The sequence below is a fragment of the Bos grunniens genome, chromosome 2, assembly GCF_055505025.1.
Source record: "Bos grunniens cultivar Pamir isolate PY7600 chromosome 2, Bosgru_T2T1.0, whole genome shotgun sequence".
In the NCBI taxonomy this organism is placed as follows: domain Eukaryota; kingdom Metazoa; phylum Chordata; class Mammalia; order Artiodactyla; family Bovidae; genus Bos; species Bos grunniens.
Window position 1 is genome coordinate 10697970 of NC_141166.1, and position 18659 is coordinate 10716628.

Consider the following 18659-nt stretch of genomic DNA (forward strand, 5'->3'; position numbering starts at 1 on the left):
TGGGGGCCCTGCAGGGACCTTTCCGGGGGTTCCCCCACCGTACTCCTGGCCCAAATCCGAAGAGAAAGAGAAATTCGGTAGTTAACCTTTTTATTCTCCCGTTAGGTCGCAGACCCGGCACATCTGCGGAGGGTTGTCCGCTGCCCCGGCCCAGCACTGGAGCCCGCCCCAAGACCGTCTCTTAGGAACATGAGCCCTCTCCTCTTCCGTGTCCTTAACGCCCCTCTTTCTGGGCTTCATGGTAACCTCCTCCCAGTAAGGTTTTGCTGATAACCTCAGCCAGTCCAGCTTTTCAAGGGGCTGGGGGAGGCAACAGAAGCAAGCCCAAAAAATAGGGACTAGGGTTAGGAGACCAAGGAGGAGGAGTCATTAATTCCTTTCATTAAAGGGAAATATATAACGGGGGCTTTTTGTAAAAATGTCCCTGAGGTAGACAACCAGAAGGCAAGTTCTGAACAAAGCATCCTGAACAACCGTGCTGACTGCTGCTCCCAGAGTTCTTTCTGCCTTCAGTGGAAGATAAGGCTGGGCACAGGGCTGCCACTGTGCAGTTATGAGTGATCCTGATTAAGGGGGAGTCCTTGAACCTTTCACTCAGGCTCTGAGAGGCTGTTCAATGCACAGCTGGACCTCCTCACAAAAGCCTCTGTGCGAAACTTCATGCTGGTGGGTGGCTGGCGGCGGAGCAGCGACTCTCCTTGGTCCTGGGGTAGGGGCTCATCGTAGATGGTGGAGATTAGCCCCAAGCCAGTTCCACGGGGCCTCTTCGGTTGCCCAAATGGCTGGAGCTTCTCTCCATGGTACCTGAAACAAAAAAAGGGCTCTCCGTGAGAGGGTTGCTCTCTTACCCCAGTAAAGGGGTTGGGAAAGAACAGGGTAATAGCTACTATGTATCTCTTCAGTTCAGTCACTCAGTTGTGTCCGACTCTTTGTGACCCCATGGACTGAAGCATGCCAGGCCTCCCTGTCCATCACCAACATACCTGGTTTGTCCCAAAGACAGAACATTGAATCTCCTGCCCCCTCATCTTATCTGTTGATGGTGCCAGCAACCAGGGGCCTCACATACTGCTTTCATTTTAAATAGTACACAAAATTCAGAACAACTGTTACCACTTCGTGACTTACAGTCACTCCCTAAGAGCAATCATCAAGTCCAAATTCCTCAGACTTGAGGGAATGACTCCTCCAGGAGATTAATCATCCTTAATCAAGCTTGAGGACTCAGTCTTGAAAAGACTAGTGCCAGATCAACTTCTTCCAATTCTGCTTTAAAGTTCAGTCCCTGGGGGGTCTCTAGCGCCCAACCCAGAACCAGAGGGAAATGGGGAACCTGGGTACAGCTGAAAGGCTCACTTGGGCTCCCAGGGAAGTCCCTCAGCCGTACTCACCCCAATCCACGCTTACATCTGGGATGCTGGCCGTCATTATCCAGGGCGTCGGGAACGCCTGAGCACTGGCTGCCCAGGCCCTGGCCCTCAGCCCAGCCCTGCCGTTCCAGCACCTTCCGCCCAATGCCCTGCAGAGGAAAGAAAGAAGACTCAAGACATGGGGCTCCTGTGGGGGCAGGGGAGGGAATGGGGGTAAAGAAGGAAAAGAAAGGGGTCAGTGGCCTGGGCACAATGCTCACCTTGGTATGGCGCTCGAAGGTGCCCACCTGGTGTCTGATCACAGAGCCGGCTTCCTGGCCATCACGGAGCCTCCGTTCCAGACGCATTTGGACAGAGTCTCGGGCGTCTTTGTCTCCACCATCTGAGGAAGCAGAGCCCAGTTTGTGGAAAGGTCTCTCTCAGCAGAAGTAGGGAAAATCAGGTTTCTAGGCCCTCCTCACAAGATTTACATATTCATCTTTATAGTGTGTCATTACTGTATTTTTCTCATTAGACTGGGAGTTTGCCAAGAGTAAGAACCATGGCTGTCCCATCTTACAGATGAGGAAAAACTGTGGTGCAGAAAAGTCACAGAGCCAAAAAATGAGAGCTGGAATTAGGACCCAGGTCTTCACCTCCCACTCTGTAAATCACCCTAGGTCATTTTTTTTTTTTTTTTTGGCCACATTGCGCTGCATGTGGGATCTTAGTTCTTCAACCAGGTATCGAACCCAAGCCCTCTGCACTGGAAACTTGGGAATCTTAACCACTGCGAGGTCTCAACCCTAGGTGATTCTTGACTCCAGAATCTAAATTCTTAACCAGAGCCTGAACTCCTGATTCTCCCACTCTACTAGGGCCTGCCCATCAGAACCAGACCTCCCTGAGGGCTGTGCCCACATGTCCTTCCTCCACACAGAAAGAAAAAAGATGCTGCCCACAACCAGCACTTAATGCACTCAACTAGTGATCTTTTAAGAGACTGGTGCCCTGTCACAGACTCTGCTAAGCAGGTCTGGTAAAGTGTCACTGCACGGCCAGGGCACCATTCCATCTCCAAGTACTGCAAGCCCGGGCCCAGTACCTGTGTCGTAGTACACACTCATGTCCACATCCCAGTCATCAGCTGTCTGTTCATCAAAGTCTGCAGAGAGAAAAGCATCAAGCAGAGTGAACCAAGGACTCTCAGTTCTATCAAGAGTTAAATCTAGACATTCTAGAACTTGGAGTGTATATTCAAATCTCTCCTCTGGGAGGGTCACTCAGAATTGGGAGGAGGGCATTTTCTCCCCACTCCCCTGACCCCCAACCCCTAGAAAGGATGGCTGGTCTCTCAAATACAACAATGTAAGCCTCTTTCCTAGCCCTCTGGTCGGGCTCACCGCCAGGGAACCCACCACGTGGAGCAGAGCGCCCTGAGCGAATGCAGCAGGGACCACCCCTGCCCTTGCCTGATGCTAGCATTACCTCCTTCCTCCTCCTGCCAGAACTGGGCGTCGGTGTAGAACACCAGGCCGGAGCCGCCCTTCTCCCACTTGAGCTCGATCTCCTCCTCAAAGAGCCGCTCAGAGGTCCGCTCCTGCCCCGTCACGTCCTCATGCAGTGCCACGTGCCGCTCCCACTCCTCATCCCGGTCATCATCCTGGGAGAAGGTGGAGAGAGGAGACCTGCCTGTCCAGCTTCCTGACCTGAGGCCCACAGGTAGGCAGCTGGCTGCACAGGAGGTCCTAGGGATGGGACCTCAGCTCTATTCCTCCCAATTTCTCAGAGAAGCAGCAAGTTTTTGGCCCCTGAGGCCTGACCTGACAATCTCTCCACGCCCTGAGTGTTTCTCAACATACTTGGCCACTTCCCCTACTAGTCTTTTTTTTTTTTTTAAAGCTGCACCACACAGCAGATAGGGATCTTAGTTCCCTGACCAGGGACTGAACCTGTGTCCCCTGCACTGGAAGCACTTCCCTGGCGTCCAATCTTAACCACTGGACCTCCAGGAAGTCCCAAGCCTGACTCACTCTTATCGTTGCACTTTTGGTCACGTCGCTCTCCCGGCCTCTCTGCCCTGCTCTTCCGCCACCACCTCCTTAATCCTCAAGTGCTTTAGCGCACATGAAGTCCCCCACACTGAGGCCCACAGCACTCTCACTGGTCTGTGAACTTCTGTGTTAATCAATATACACTGTTTATGCTTTTCTACATTATGTCACAAAGAAAGAAGGGACAAGAACTAATACCTACTGTCAACTGTGTCAGGCCCTTCACATACCTTAGCTCCTTTAATCACCCCAACAACTCTGTGAATAAGTACCATTATTCCCGTTCTACAGATAAGGAAACTTCGATTTAGTGAAGCAAAGTGATTTGCCCAAGATGGTACACCAAGAGAGGGGCAGCACCAGCCTGCAAACCCATTCTGTACCATGTACCCTTTGCAGATACTGGTTCTTCCTCTTCAGGGAGACTGAAGGCTCTTGGAGGGAAGGAAATGAGCTTTAGAGGGTCTCTGGAATCCTGTGCTAGCCCCTGTGTTTACGGCTGCTTGACTGGACTTGTGGAATGATAGAATGACTCCTGGCTTAAAATCCTGGGGGCCCCCTGCCCCATTTAAACTCCAGGAGGCCTCAGAAATCACTGCTGCAGAGAAAGTGCTGGAGAAAAGGCATAACAGTACCACACTAAGGATGTGGTCCAGATGTGTTAGTAACTCCGAGCGGGGAGCTTTGAAGACATAGATCAATTGCTTTTTTACACAAGGCACGCATTTAAAAAAAAGTTTCCCAATAAATAACAAAATCTCCTGATTCAATGGGTGAACAATGAAGTTTGGAGAAAGAGGTAGAAGAAATGTCTCTTTCACTGATGAGGTTAGACTGGAGGCTAGCGTTCAATCCACAGATTCAAGGTCAGAAAACAGAGGTGAGTTCTCAACATGATGAAAGCACACAGAGGTCAGACAAGGAGCGAAGGGGACTGGGTTCACATCCTAGCTCTGCCTCTACTTCCTTAGGTGATCGTATCTTTTAGTCAGTAGATTTCATCAATGAAAGAGACCCTCCTCACATGTCTTCTGAAGCAATGAAAAGATGCCTTTGAGAATCTTTGGATAAAAGCTCTGGTCCCTTTTCCCAAAGAAACATACACCTGCACAAGCAAATGCAGTTTTATATTCAATGTCAGGGAGTTCCAAGTCTTTAGAAGCCTCCTGAGGACCCCAGGTTTAGAGCTCTTGGAACACACAATTGAAGAGTGGCAGTAGCAATGCGTTTGCCTCTCTAAGCTGCCAGCAAGGACAAGACGGCGCTCCATACTCACGTCATCTGAGTGTGACTCTTCTTCCTCTTCCTCTTCTTCCTCTGGCTCTTCACGGGAGTTGGATGGTATGTCTGCCAAGCAGCTTCCCTGGGGTATTTCCTCACCCTCGGCTGTGTACACAAACTCTTCTTGCTCCACAGTCTCTGAGTCCTCGTAAGTGAAGGGCACATTGCCATAGCGCCGAGAGGAACCTGTCTTGGGGAACTGGAGCTGAAGCTGGGTGATGATCCGAGGGGGTAGGCGGCAGGCCCGGATCAATTCTAAAAAGACCCGCAGGGGAGTGCCAACATTCCCATTGGGCATCAGCACCGGTGGATTCAGCTCTGGCAGCTGCCTCAGGTCAGCCAGTGTGAAGGTTTCACTCTTAGCCTGGCGACTCTGCAGTTCCTTACGGGTCTTGAAGGGAAAGGAGCCCAAACCTTGGAAAGCAAGGAGAAGAATGGCACTTGAAACCTGAAAGTCTCCAGCCACACGTAAGCCAGAAACTGGACAAGGCTTAAATCCTTTCACTAATACTGTTTCTCCCTTTCAAACATTTCCAGAGTCCTTTCCTCTGTTTCCTGACCAGAACCACCTAGTAATTTTATGCCATTTCTCATCACCTCAGTAAGCTCACAGGTTTCTTTCAGATCTGGTTCCTGACGACCTTTTGATTCTCAACTGCCACTAACCCTCATCCCACGCACACCCTCATATCATGTGTTCCAATCACATCAAGCAATTTAACATGCCCTGAAAGTTTTTGGACTTCACATCTCTGTATCTTTGTAAATACCACTTACTTTGAATACCATTCTTTCCCACAAACTCCTGTTTATATTTCAAGATCCAGATGGAAAGCCACATCTCCTAATCCTTCTAGGAAATCGGTTTCTCCTCTGCCATCTCACAGCAACGGGAGATAAAGGGCACAGGCTCCAGAGCAAAATGCCTGATTAATATTGTGACTGTCATCTTATAACATAACTTCTTCATCCTTCAGTTTCCTCACTTACAAAACGGGTGACAATAGCTCCTGCCTTATACGATTGTTGTCAGGCGTCAATAAGAAAATGAAAGGCTTAGAACAGTGCCTAATAAGGAAGCGTTCAGTAAATGTTAACAATTAGAACGGCATCCCTGTAACAATTATCTTTTTATAAATCTGTGTTCCTTTTTGAATTCGAAGCACAGACTGTGTCGGACTGTTTTCTACATACCAGCTAGAGTCACACTCAGTCTATAAATACAGGCTAGATTTGTTGAATGAATAAATTAGAGGGCCCTGCCCTGTGGTTCCTGTTTCCATATCAGTGATTTCCCAAGAAAATGGGAACAGTCCAAATAAAAAACCTTGTCTCTTCATCTGCGTCTTGCCAGAGAAGCCTGGCATGCTGCAATCCATGGGATTGCAAACAGCTGGAGACTGAGCAACTGCATCTTGCCAAGAGAGGACTGGGCGGCGGACAACAAAGAAGGGGCAACAAAAACAATACTTGACTTCCTTTTCACCCCTCTATGTCAGTGCAAAATCGAAAGGATCTAGGAATAGACTTAACAAACTGGAAAGATCATCTGAATAGGTTCCCCTCTCCCCAAGTTTTTCTACCGTGCAAACTAAGCCTGAAACTTTGTCCACAAATTATCTAAACTCTTGAAGAGCCCTAACGAGGGACCTAACTTATCCTCATCACTCCTCAGGAAAGGTACCTCTGTTCCAGTGCCCGTAGGCCAAGTCTAGTCTCTTTCCCACGGGTACCTGATGCCTCAGTAGGTAACCGAAGTCTGCGGATGAAACAACGACCAGGTAACCAAGTCCCCTGAGAATCCAGCCACCGGCGGCCCGAGTACATGCGGAGAAACCTCTGGGCTTGAGCAGCCCCCCGTACAGAGACAACACAGCAGCAGGTGCGGGTCCGGGTAGGGTTAGAGTCCTGAGTGGAGAGAGCGCCGGCATCGTTGAGTGAAGTCTGGGCAAGACCCTGGCGGATAGGAGTTGGGGTACAGTCGGGAGCAGCCTGGGGAGGGGCCCGCTCAGGCCGATGCCGGTAATGGAAACAGAGGAAGCCACAGTCGCGTTGTTCCCGGAACTGGCTAAAGTAGCTCCGAAGCTGTGCTGACCGCAACTCCGAGGGGATACCGCTCACGACTAAATAAACTACCGCCTCCTCTTCTGCCTCGCTGGACACCGCCATCTTAGCTGTCACATGATCGGCTGGAACCAACTCTCGCGAGAACATCGCGAGCTGGCGCTGAGGCGTAGCAATATTGCGTATTCGGTGATGAGTCAGCTGGGACTGTGCCTATGGAACCGAGAGGTGGGAAGGTTCGAGTGAAGTCGTTCTGTCCCTTTCCCACAGACAGGCAAGTGGTGATGGAAAAAAGTCACCTGAGAAGTGGTGTTACAGCGTTCTTTTACACTGCTGCTGCTGCTAAGTCGCTTCAGTCGTGTCCGACTCTGTGCGACCCCGTAGACGGCAGCCCACCAGGCTCTCCCGTCCCTGGGATTCTCCAGGCAAGAACTCTGGAGTGGGTTGCCATTTCCTTCTCCAACGCATAAAGTGAAAAGTGAAAGTGAAGTCGCTCAGTCATGTCCGACCCTCAGCGACTCCATGGACTGCAGCCTACCAGGCTCCTCTGCCCATGGGATTTTCCAGGCAAGAGTACTGGAGTGGGTTGCCATTGCCTTCTCCTCTTTTACACTAGTGAGGATCAAATCAGAAGTCTGAGGGAGGGACAGTGTTTAAGATTTCCCAAACCTAATTGTAATTATCAGTTTAGAGCGTTTTCAGTCGTTAATCCATTCATTCTTCCAAAACGTATTGGTGAACTCCCACAAATCATTTCGAAGAAGAGAATCCGGGGCTTCCCTGGTGGCTCAGTTCCCTGATATTTTCATGATAACGGGGAGCTGCAATATGAGAGGGCTTTCTGTTCTTGTTTTCATTATTCATCTTTGTACGTCTTTCACATAGTAGATGCTTAGGGAAAGCTGGTTGGTTGTTGGAGGCCTTGCTGCCGTTGAAAAGGATCAAGAAATGATCCCTCCCAGGGATCCTGCAACTCGGTAGACCTGGGTTCGATCCCTGGGTCGGGAAGATCACCTGGAGGAGGGCATGGCAATCCACTCCAGTACTCTTGCCTAGAGAATCCATCCCATCGCCAGAGAAGCCTGGCGGGCTGCAGTCCATAGGGTCGTACAGAGTCAGACACGACTGAAGCAACTAAAGGCAATCCAATTGAAAAGTGGGCAGAAGACCTTTCACAGAAGAGAAACACATCTAATTAATAATGAAAGATACTCAATCTCGTTTCATCAAGGAAATATAATGAGATCCACGTCATAGCCAGCAGATTGGCAAACATTTTTAAATCCTCAAATCCTTTCTTAAATCCTGAAGATGTAGAGCAACTGGAGCTCCCTTACATTGTTAGAAGTGTAAACAGGTACCACCGCTTTGGAAAACAGTTTGGCATTACCCTATGGAACTCCACATATCTTTTGACCCAGAAATTCCACTTCTAGTTATATGTTTAGGTTTTTTTTGTAATTATTTATTTGGTTGCCCTGTGTCATCACTGCCGTGTGCAGTCTTTCTCTAGCTGTGGTATGCGGGCTTCTCATCGCGGTGGCTTCTCGTTGTGGAGGACAGGCTCTGGGTGCATGGGCTTCAGTAGTTGAGTTGCCTGGGCCGAAGCATGTGGAATCTTCCCAGGCCAGGAATTTAACCTGTGTCCCCTGCTTTGGCAGGCAGATTCATATCCACTGTACCACCAGGGAAGTCCTCTAGTTATACATGTTAAAGAAATTCTTGCATGTGTTTATCAGGAGATGTATTGACAGTGTTGAACCTTGCTCAAGCCCTGTGATCCTGGAAAACAGTGGAAGTTAAGAAACCCCCTCCACCCTTTTGTGTTCTGGAACCAACTTACTGCAAAGAGACAACCTTCCTTTTATGACTTAGATAAAACTCATGAGTGCCTTCTTGTTTACCTGTGGCAAGGCTGGATACAGACTCCAAATTCCAATTCTTTGCCTCATAAATGCTTAGATGAACTGCTTTTCCCCACAGATCAATAAAAACAAAATGCTTGTTAACTATAGTTTAGCTTCTCTCCTTCCTCCAGGTCCATGAACTTTGCCCTGTGTTCCTCTCCCCCAGCTTGAGCTGCGGGCAACTCCTCCTTAACAGCTCCCTTGCCCCCGAAGAATAGTCTGGGTTCAGAGTAAAGCATTTTCTGACCTACTGTCTCATATGTCATTCCCAGTCATCCCACTTCGTCACATTAAGTTCTTTCTAGCTGTATTTACTCCTCCCTATGAAAGAAAAACTCTTTGCCTGACCCTTGAGGCACGTGTGGATCTTATGGTTAGAGCTTCTCTTTGCAATAGCTTCCCTGTGTCTATTACAGTAGTTCTTTTCCTTCCTTGCAATAACTGTTACAAATAAAATCTCTCCTTCCTTAGTCCAGGTTTCTTTTTATTTGACAGTATATATGAATTCATAGCTGCAGTATTTGTAAGAGCAAAAACTGGCATTTAGTACAATAATTTCAGGTGTATGATATTGAATGAAAATAAGCAAGTCAGAAAGCACAGAATATTCCACTTATATAAAGTTCAAAAAGTACAAATCAAAAACATTTTTTAAGGATACACATGTAAGTATACTTTAAGATCATGAAGAAAAGGGAGTTTCCTGGTGGCCTGGTAGGTTAGGATTCTGGGCTTTCACTGCCAGGGCCTGAGTTCCATCTGAGATGCTGCAAGCCACATGGTATGGCCAAAAATTCAATCCTTAGCTAACTGTGTGGCTTTGGGCAAGTTACTTAACTTCTCTGAACCTACATTTCCTCATCTACTGGATAGGAAAGTTACTGCCTCCCCTTGGAGGATTGTGGTGAGAATGTAATGTCATCATGCATATACGAGTACTCAGTAAATGCCTAGCATACAGTGGCGGTGGTGGTTGAGTCACTAAATCATGTCCTACTCTGGCAGCAGCATGGACTGTAGCCCACCAGGCTCCTCTATCCATGGGAGTTCCCAGACAAGAATATTAGATACAGTAAGCCCTCCTTAAAAGTTCCCTGTTGTTTTCATGATAATGGGGAGCTGCAGATATGAGAGGGCTTTCTGTTCTTATTTTCAGTATTCATCTTTGTATGCCTTTCACATAGTAGGTGCTTAGGGAAAGCTGGTTGGTTGTTGGAGGACTTGCTACCTTTGGAAGGGATCAAGAAATGATCCCTCCCAGGGATCTTGCAATGTGAGATACCTGGGTTTGATCCTTGGGTTGGGAAGATCCCCTGAAGGAGGGTATGGCAACCCACTCCAGTATTGCTGGGATTCCCTGGCAGCTCAGCTGGTAAAGAATCAGCCTGCAATGCAGGATACCCCAGTTTGATTCCTGGGTTGGGAAAATCCACTGGAGAAGGGATAGGCTACCCATCCCAGTATTCTTAGGCTTCCCTGGTGGCTCAGCTGGTAAAGAATCCACCTGCAATGCAGGAGACCTGTGTTCAATCCCTGGGTTGGGAAGATCCCCTGGAGAAGGGAATGGGCTACCCACTCCAGTATTCTGACCTGGAGAATTCCTTGGACTGCATAGTCCATGGGGTTGCAAAGAGTCAGACACGACTGAACAACTTTCACTTTCTTAGAAAACTAGCATGATCTACTCAAGTTGAGCACTCATTCTGTGACTCCATAATTCCGATTCTTATTATATAGCACCAGTTCTGCAAACATCTGTGTATCAAAACACGTGTGCAAGAATAATGCTAGCAATATTATTTGATGGCCCAAATGTTCTTCAGTAGCATAATGGATAAATAAATTGTAGTGTAATGGAATACTTTACAACAATGAAAATGAATAGATTACTGCTACATAGAGCATAGAGTGGCTCTCAGATACAATATCAAGTAAAAGAAGACAAACACAAAGGAGTACATGCTGTACAATTCCATTTATATAAAATTTGGGTTTCCCTGGTGGCCCAGTGGTTAGGAATCCACCTTGCAGTGCAGGGAACACCGGTTTGATCCCTGGTCCGTTAAGATCCCATGTGCCTTGGGGCCACTAAGCCCATGTAGCACAACCACTGAGCCTGAGTGCCACAGCTACTGAAGCCTGCACACCCTAGAGGCTGTGCTCTGCAACAAGAGAGGCTACTGCAATAAGAAGCCTGAGCACCACAGCTAGAGAGTAGCCCCCACTTGCCGCAACTAGAGAAAGCCCATGCATAGCAACAAAGACCCAGTGCAGCCAAAAACAGAAATAAGTAAATTGAAAAAAAATTTTTTTTTTAATTTAAGGTGAGCAATCTTGTTTATCATGTTGGGAATCAGGGGTTAGTGATACCCTTTGGGCAGGAGGGAGAGAGAGTGATGGGAAGGGTTTCTGGGGCATTGCCAATGTTCTATTTCCTGCTCTGGGTGGTGATTACAAGGTTGTATTCATTTCATGATAATTCACCAAGTTATACAGGTTTGATTTGCATACTTTATATTACACAGAAAATGTTTAGTTAAAACTATCTTTTTTAAAAATCCAAGAATTGAAAAGTAAGTGTTATACAGTAAATAGTGTGTGCCAAAATAAAGATGGCATGCTCTGGAAAAGTTGTTAGATGACCCGAGAAGTTATGTACTTTTGATTACATGCAACTGTTATTTGTGGGATGAAATTCCCAAGACCCCGAATGGTGCTCAGTGTGTAGTAGATTCTCAGTAAATCATCATTGATGGAATGAATATTCCTGGCACTAACGTGGGGATGTGCTGTTGAGTGTGGCTGAGGACTCTTTCTGGGGGAAATTGGCCACTTCCCTGGGGGAACAAGCAGGCCAGATTTCTCATCAAAAACTTAAACCCAAAAGTAACCAAGACGGTACTTTCACTATCAGTCTGCCTTGCAGTGAAGTGAGGAGAGGAAAGAGTCTAGGTGCTGTTATTTATTCTCCACTTGATCATCTCTGACTTTTAAAGACTCATGATAGCATAGTGTTTAAGGGAATAGGAGCTGTGGATTTCCCTGGTGGTGTAGTGGATAAGAAGCCGCATGCCAATGCAGGGAACATGGGTTTGATCCCTGGTCCAGGAGGATCCCTCATGCCTCAGAGCAGCCAAGCCGTGCATCACAACTACTGAGGTGTGCACGCTGTGGGGCCCACGAGCCACAACTAATGAGCCCCTGTGCTGCAGCCACTGAAGCCCAAGCACCTAGAGCCCGTGCTCCACAAGAGAAGCCACTGCAATGAGAAGCCCGGGCATCGCAGCTAGAGGGTAGCCCCCACACTCCACAACTAGAGAAGGCCCACACACAGCAATGAAGACCCAGCGCAACCAGAAATAAGTAATTTAAAAAAAAGGAGCACAGGACCTAAATCATAACCATCTGAGTTCAAATCCTGACCCTACTACTGTTAACTGTGTAACCTTGAGTAAGTTATCTAACTTCTCGGTGCTTCGGTTTCTCCATCTGTGTAATGGAGATAATGATAGTACTTCCAGCACTGAGTTGTAAGAATTAAATAACATAATCGATGTAACGTGTGTAGAGCATCGCTCTCCATAACTGTTTAGTAGCTCCCCAGAATGACTTGCCAGGAGTGGGGGGTTCCCTTTGTTAACTCTGATTCCCTGACACCTTAACCTTGTTGCCTCCACCAGTTTCACTGGGATGGCTTTTCTCTGCTGCCTTGTTCTGTGACATGCTGGCTTTTCACCTCTCCAGGATCCTCTGGTACTCTTGGGTCTCCTGGGATCCAGTTGCCCTAGACCACTGGCAGTGAGTGGAACACTCTTGGGCTCTGATACCTCTGTGCCTTTGCAGCTGTGTTCCATCTGTCTAGAATGCCCACCGCCTTGGCTTGCCTGGCAACCCCCTATTCAATCTCTTTAGGTCATAGTGGTCACCACCTGGCTGAAGAATTTTTCCCAAATCCAGACAGATTGGCACAGTGAATCCACCTTCCAGAGCAGAAGATGCAAGAGACTTGGGTTTGATCCTTGGGTCAGGAAGATCCCCTGGAGTAGGAAATGACAACCTGATCCAGTATTCTTGCCTGGAATATTCCATGGACAGAGAATCTTGGCAGTCCATGGAGTCATAAAGAGTTGGACATGACTGAGTGACTGAGCACTTACATGCACATTTCTAAGCCCCTGCTGCCTGTTGGATGTCCCTCTATCACAGTTCAGATCACTCTGTGTTGCAATTACTCGTGTGTCTTTCTCTGCTGTAGATAGGATATTCCGTGAAGGCAGGGACTGTATCTTATTTATTCTGTGCTCCTCAGCATCTAGCACTGGGTCTGGTACAAGTGGACATAGAGAAGGATGTTGAAAATGGCAGGAATGGATGAATGGATAGTGGGCACTGGCTTTTTGCTGGCATCATAGGTTCTAGGCTATGTGACTGTTTCAAGGCCAGGGAGTGTCGGCACAGGGCACAGGACATGTCAGCAGCCTGACTGCTTAATAAGCAGTCAATGATTTGGCTAATGAAGGTAGAAATAATGATGATAATCAAATCACCTGAGGCTGACCCAGAGCCATACCATTCTCCTGCTTCCTAGTGAGTCATCCCTGGCTGGGCCTGAGGACAGGAATCAGACTGAGAGTCAGTAAATGGTGACTGAGCCGGCTCTAGACAGTCTGATCTTGGCCATGACTCACTCCAGCCTGTGCTGGTGGCTGGAGCCTGGCCTCCACAGTCACACAGTTCAAATCCCAGCACAGAGGGTGAGCACTGCAGACCCTGAGTGAGTTGTAGACCCTGTCTAAGCCTGTTTCTTCCTCTATCCTCTCTGAGTGATGTGGCACTATTCCTGCTCTTAAAATATTGATAATGAAGGCACAGTGCCCCACCTTCGGAAACCTTGCAGTCTCATGGAGAAAGCATTACTGCCTTTATCAAACTGTATTATAATTTACTTCTTTAGTTTTGCTCAGTTTGTCTTTATGTTCATCTAGAAGGCTTGGTTAGGGTACAGGGAGTGACTCAAGAGACACAGACAAGAAATAGAAGTGTGGCTCCCCAATCGTGTGGAGGGGTAGGAAAGAAATTTGCAAAGGAACGAGGTAGGCTAGTAAGGAAAGCTATTTGGATGATGGAAACATTAGGTAAATTGAGGGAAATGGCTGGAGGGGATAGCAGAGAAGAGCGCTGTCTAATGGCTGCTCAGCATTGGAGCTGGGGGGGTGGGTGGCGGTGGCGGGTGAGAGGCAGGAAGAACTCAGCCTGAGAGTTCCGAGAGGTGCCACAGTAAACTACTGGGGGGCTTACTGAAGGGACATAAACGATAGAATGGCCCCGGACCCCTGAACTGCTGCAACTGGCTCCCATGGGGAGACGAGCCTCTCCTCTCTATTCATTAGCTGTGGCATGCAGGATCCTTAGCTGGGGCACATGAACTCTTGGTTTCCCAACCTGGGAGCGAATCCATGCCCCCTGCAGTGAAGCACAGAATCGTAACCACTGGGAAACCAGGGAAGTCCCCCAAGGTATATGCTCTTGAAAGGGTTGCCTCATCCATCTTCCAGGTGAAATGAGCCCAAGGGGTGGCAGGGGGGCAGGGCTGGGAGGGGTGCCTGGGGCTGAGGTCTGGGTCTGGGGTTCTGGTGGAGGGGAGGAGGGTGGAGAGATGTAGGGCTTGCTCCTGGTCTCTAGAGGATGTCTCTATTTAAGGATTATGATTAGTCCTGGCTGGGGGTGGTTGTTGAGCAGGACATGGCCTTTCTGACAGTGGATGTTGGGGTCACCATGGGAAAAGGGAGTGACTGAGGCCCTAATGCTGGTCAGAGCAGTTTGGCTGGACTTGTAGCCTCTGGGTAGACCCTGGAGGTGCGCGGGCACAGGTCTCCCTATGCTGGGGGCCACTGATCTTTTTCCTGTGGCACACAGAAGATGGTGAGCATGCCCTGGTGTGCCCCATTCATTTGCAGAGTTGGCGTAGGTGTGAACATCTGGCTTGGGAGCGTCTCTCCTTTCCCTGAACGTGTTTGCCGTGTGTCACTGGGTGAGTGTATCTGGGCCGTGCATTTCTGTGATGTGTGTGTGCTGATGGAAGGTCTGTTTTGCGGGTCAATGTAGGCAATGTCTGAGTTGTTCAACTTAGGGTGTGTGTAGGTCCGAGTTTCACATCTGTCTTCACTGTGGGGTCTGAGCTGTGAGTTTCGGCCTCATTCCGGTGTCTGAGTGGTGAGTGGGTGATTGGGTTAGGGACAGGGGCACTCTTGCTGCTAGCACGGGGTGCCCATAATGGGTCTATGGCCTATTCAGTTGTGGTCTCTTTCCCTGGGGCCTTAGGGAGAGGTCTGAGTGATGACTCCTAGACTGTTGTCCCTGAGTGAATGACCTCTTGTGGAGTAATCATTAACTTGGCCCCCTGTGAGAAGAATCCAGACTGTGGTGGTGAGGGGGGTGGGGCCTGGTCAGATCAGGCCTCATTGCTGGAGAAAGAGCGAGGCCAGAAAGGGGGGTCCTATAGGCGTGTGTGTTGTTATCATCCCCTCCTGCCCATCCTGCAGGTCATTGACCCTGAACTGGGTGATGTTCAAAATATTTAATGAACAGTGAGGCACAGACATTGACCAATCAGAATAGACACAAGCCATGCACTGAATGGAGCAGCCCTGGACGCCATGGCTGTGCCAAGCGTTGCCTCTCTAGGTGCTGGACAGGAGGATGGGTACCAGGCGAAGGGTGAGCACTGAGGGGCAGTGGGAGAGAATGCAGGGGGCCTTCAGGCAGTGGCTGTGAGCCAGCTGCCATGGGGATGCGTTTCAGACTTTAACAGCTGGTGTGGTAGCTAAACCTTGGTCTGCCTTGGCTTCCAAGCAGCCCCCAGGTCAGCCCTAACTGCCTTGCCCCTTCCCATCAGGAGAACAGGGGACCACTCCCCTCTGCTGCAAGAATAGGGGAAGTTCAGTTCAGTTCAGTCTCTCAGTCGTGTCCAACTCTTTGTGACCCCATGGACTGCAGCACGCCAGGCCTCCCTGACAATCATCAACTCCCGGAGTTTATTCAAACTCATGTCCATTGAATCAGTGATGCCATAGGGGAAGTGAATGATCCCAAATGGCAGAGATTCCCGTAAACTGTTTCAGTTTGGAAATGGGCTGCCTCATTTTCCTTACTGGTGATTCTCAGTGAGGTGAGACGGAGGCTGGGGCAGGAGCAGAGGGAGGGATCAGCAGGGGATTTGAGAAACAGGGAGGGATACTCCTACCCCTTGATATAAAGGCAAGGATGTGTGGGGTCCTGAACTGATACTAACTCCTGGATCAGATCCATGTGAAATAAATCTCACCGCCAGAAATGAAATCACCGTCCCACCCTGAAAAGTCAAAACTCCAGTTTCCTGAGTTCTGGCTTCTGTGTCACTGTAGTTCCTTCCTCTTGGGCTCCTCTGACAGGCGGGGGACTCTGGAGATGAACCAGACCCTTCCACATGTACAAACTACACTGTCAGTTCCAGGGGTGTCACACCTTTTATTACAAAAACCAATAACTTAAGTCAGTTCTGTGCAAAGTCAGTAGAACTCCTGGCCCAGCGAGCAGTGGAAACTTATACCCTGCCCCAGGAGGGGACAGGAAGCTTGGCCCAGAGGTTCTGGAACCACCAAGAGCTGGCCAGACAGCTGGAGCACTGTGTCCAAACTGAGGAGGGACAGGGTGGGGTGTGGCTGAGTGAGGGCCCACCTGGCTGGGCTGGGGCCAGCTGCTCTGGGGAAGCCTCTGGGAGCACTGGGTCACCCAGGGGACAGCCAGGCCGAATCAGTGCTGCCAGCCTCCACCCAGGCCCTGCTTGGGCTGGAGAAGGTCAGCTCAGCAGAAGCATGTCTTCAAGGAGGTCCGCGATGTCAACGTCTCCAATGACAGGGCGAAGGAAGAGATCTCCAAGCAGGCTGGGTGGAATGGACTTGAGGGTGGACGCCGTGAGGAGGACACGCGCCAGGCGGCTTTGGCCTGCTGGGCACCAGGGCTCCAGGACCTCCCACAGCGCCTGGTGCGCCTCCTGCTGCAGGTGCCTGATGTGGGATGAGGCGTAGAGACCTGGCACGTCTGCGGGCAGAGAAGGCAAAGATGGCTGGTGAGTGGCCTACTCCAATACCACAGGGCAAGACTGGCCCAAGACCCGAGGCCACCAGCTTGGCGCCTTTGAGGCCCCATCACTACCTCCTTCATTTATTTTTCACTTCATTTATCCATCCACGGAGAGGCAGGATTGAACCATGGGTAAGACCCTGGGTGGCCTGGCTTTGAATCCCACACTGTCACTTATTAGCTGTGTGCCCTTGGGGAAATTTACTCAATCTCTGTGCCTCGGGTTCCTCATTGGTAAAATTGGAACAAATAATAGTACCTATCTCCTAGGCTTGTTATGAGGTTTAAATGAGCTAGTGTATATAAAACCTTTAGAACTCAACCTAACATACAGTAAATGTAATGCAAGTGTTTGCTATTATTATAATGAATTACTCTGATCATGCATTCCTTGGGGGCATTTTGATGAGGAATTCTCATCTAGGCGCCTTTCAGATCAAAAAGAAGGCTTCCTCTATTTGTTGTCCTGGCTGAAATTTACGAAGACTCCTCCCTCTTCCCCCCAACCGACCCCCATTTTCATTCCTTTTCTCTACGTGGTCTTTCTGAAACCACAGTTTCATCTTCAGAACTTCTCCATGCAGTCTGCTCATGAAGGCGTGCCCAAGGCATAGCTAGGTCTGCCCACCCTCCCCTCCCCTTCTTCTGCCCTAAGGGTCAGGGAAATTTCTTAGCAGAGCAGTAAGGACTAGATTCTGACATCAATAGACCTGAGTCCCCATTCTTTCTCTTCCCCTACCTGGCTGTGTGACTTTTCGCAAGTCACTGAGCCTCTCTGAGCTTGTTTTGCAAAATGGCTATTTGGAGATAATCAGGACCCAAAGGGATTTCAGTTGTTAAGTCCTTAGAATGTGTCTTTCCCTGCCTCAGCCCTGCCCCCCTCCAGCCTTGGCCCCCATCCAGGAGTGTCTGGGATCTCACCAGGGTTGAAGAGGATGGTCCCTTTCAGGTAGGCATATTCCTTGGGGCCCAGCTCCAGACTCCAGAAGGACTCCAGGCAGCACTGTAGCCACTGCACCTCAGCTAGCGAGGGCTGGGGCCGATCGGGCCGCTGGCTGCTGCCTGCCCCGTTGCTGGGCTTCTCCAGCAGGATCTTCTTGAGTATGCTAGGCATCGGGACCTCGGCCACCTGGAAGGTCACAGTGTCTTGGGCCAACCCCAGCAGGAAGAGGGGCCCCCAGCAGCCCCGCAGCAGCTGCCTCCGATCATGGTGGGGCAGCTGGCAGAAAGACGGCAGGTTCCTGAGGAAGGCCAGCGTCTTGGCCAGAACATCCAGGGCCTCCCGGCAGGTGCGATGGGGCGTACACAGCTGGACAGGCCGGTGCTGCCTGCACAGGCAGCGGCCGTGGGCTGGGGCCACAGAAGGCCGGTCCCTGACTCTGGGGCTCAGAAGTGTATACAGAATGGTCGGGTGGCCTGCAGCACCCTGGCACGGGCAGGGCCCTGGCTGGCTGGAGCTCATGGTCGAGGATCTGCTTCGCCTTCCTGCTGGCTCTCCCACCCTCGGCTTGGTGCCGTGGGTGCTATTTATATCCCCAAATGGGGGAGGGAGGGGGGAACCGCCCAACAACCTTGACTCCAAAAGTCATGTTCATTGAAAAAAAAAAAAAGAAACTCACGCTGACCCTGGCAGGACCCAGGGGGAAGTGGTGGGGGAGGGAGCCTTGGGAGCTCCACGTGGCCCCGATATCACTTCAGTCAATGAAGCAGCGGGTGCAGGGCACAGGGCTGCCTGCCCGCTGGCCCCGCTGCCCTTTATCAGATGATTCAAGTGGATAAACAGGGTCATTAACCCAGGCTGTACCAGGGCACCAAGGCCTCAGGTGCACAATCAGCAGGTGGCCATGGCAGGTGTCCCTATTGGTGCCTGCAGGACTTGCGCT

The 18659-nt window shown here is 49.8% G+C and overlaps 2 protein-coding genes across 3 annotated transcripts; both read right to left on the reverse strand.

Annotated features, from left to right (window-relative positions):
- Positions 1 to 73: 73 nt before the first annotated feature.
- On the reverse strand, positions 74 to 8756 carry GPATCH3 (G-patch domain containing 3). Of its 2 annotated transcripts, none has more exons than XM_086330196.1 (7): positions 6418 to 8756; positions 4680 to 5098; positions 2838 to 3012; positions 2455 to 2514; positions 1631 to 1752; positions 1392 to 1519; positions 74 to 804 (listed from the first exon to the last, which is right to left on the reverse strand). In XM_086330196.1, exons 1-7 carry the CDS (start codon positions 6896 to 6898, stop codon positions 591 to 593), a joined length of 1599 nt encoding a protein of 532 aa, XP_086186322.1. In that variant the 5' UTR covers positions 6899 to 8756; the 3' UTR covers positions 74 to 590. The 2 variants fall into 2 exon arrangements, with proteins under 2 accessions (XP_086186322.1, XP_086186331.1); XM_086330205.1 differs by having other exon boundaries at positions 6369 to 6871.
- Positions 8757 to 16141: 7385 nt separating this feature from the next.
- Positions 16142 to 18279, reverse strand: NR0B2 (nuclear receptor subfamily 0 group B member 2). Its single transcript, XM_086330253.1, has 2 exons — positions 17698 to 18279; positions 16142 to 16734 (listed from the first exon to the last, which is right to left on the reverse strand). The coding sequence occupies exons 1-2, from the start codon at positions 18236 to 18238 to the stop codon at positions 16493 to 16495; spliced, it is 783 nt and encodes a 260-aa protein (XP_086186379.1). The 5' UTR covers positions 18239 to 18279; the 3' UTR covers positions 16142 to 16492.
- Positions 18280 to 18659: the final 380 nt, after the last annotated feature.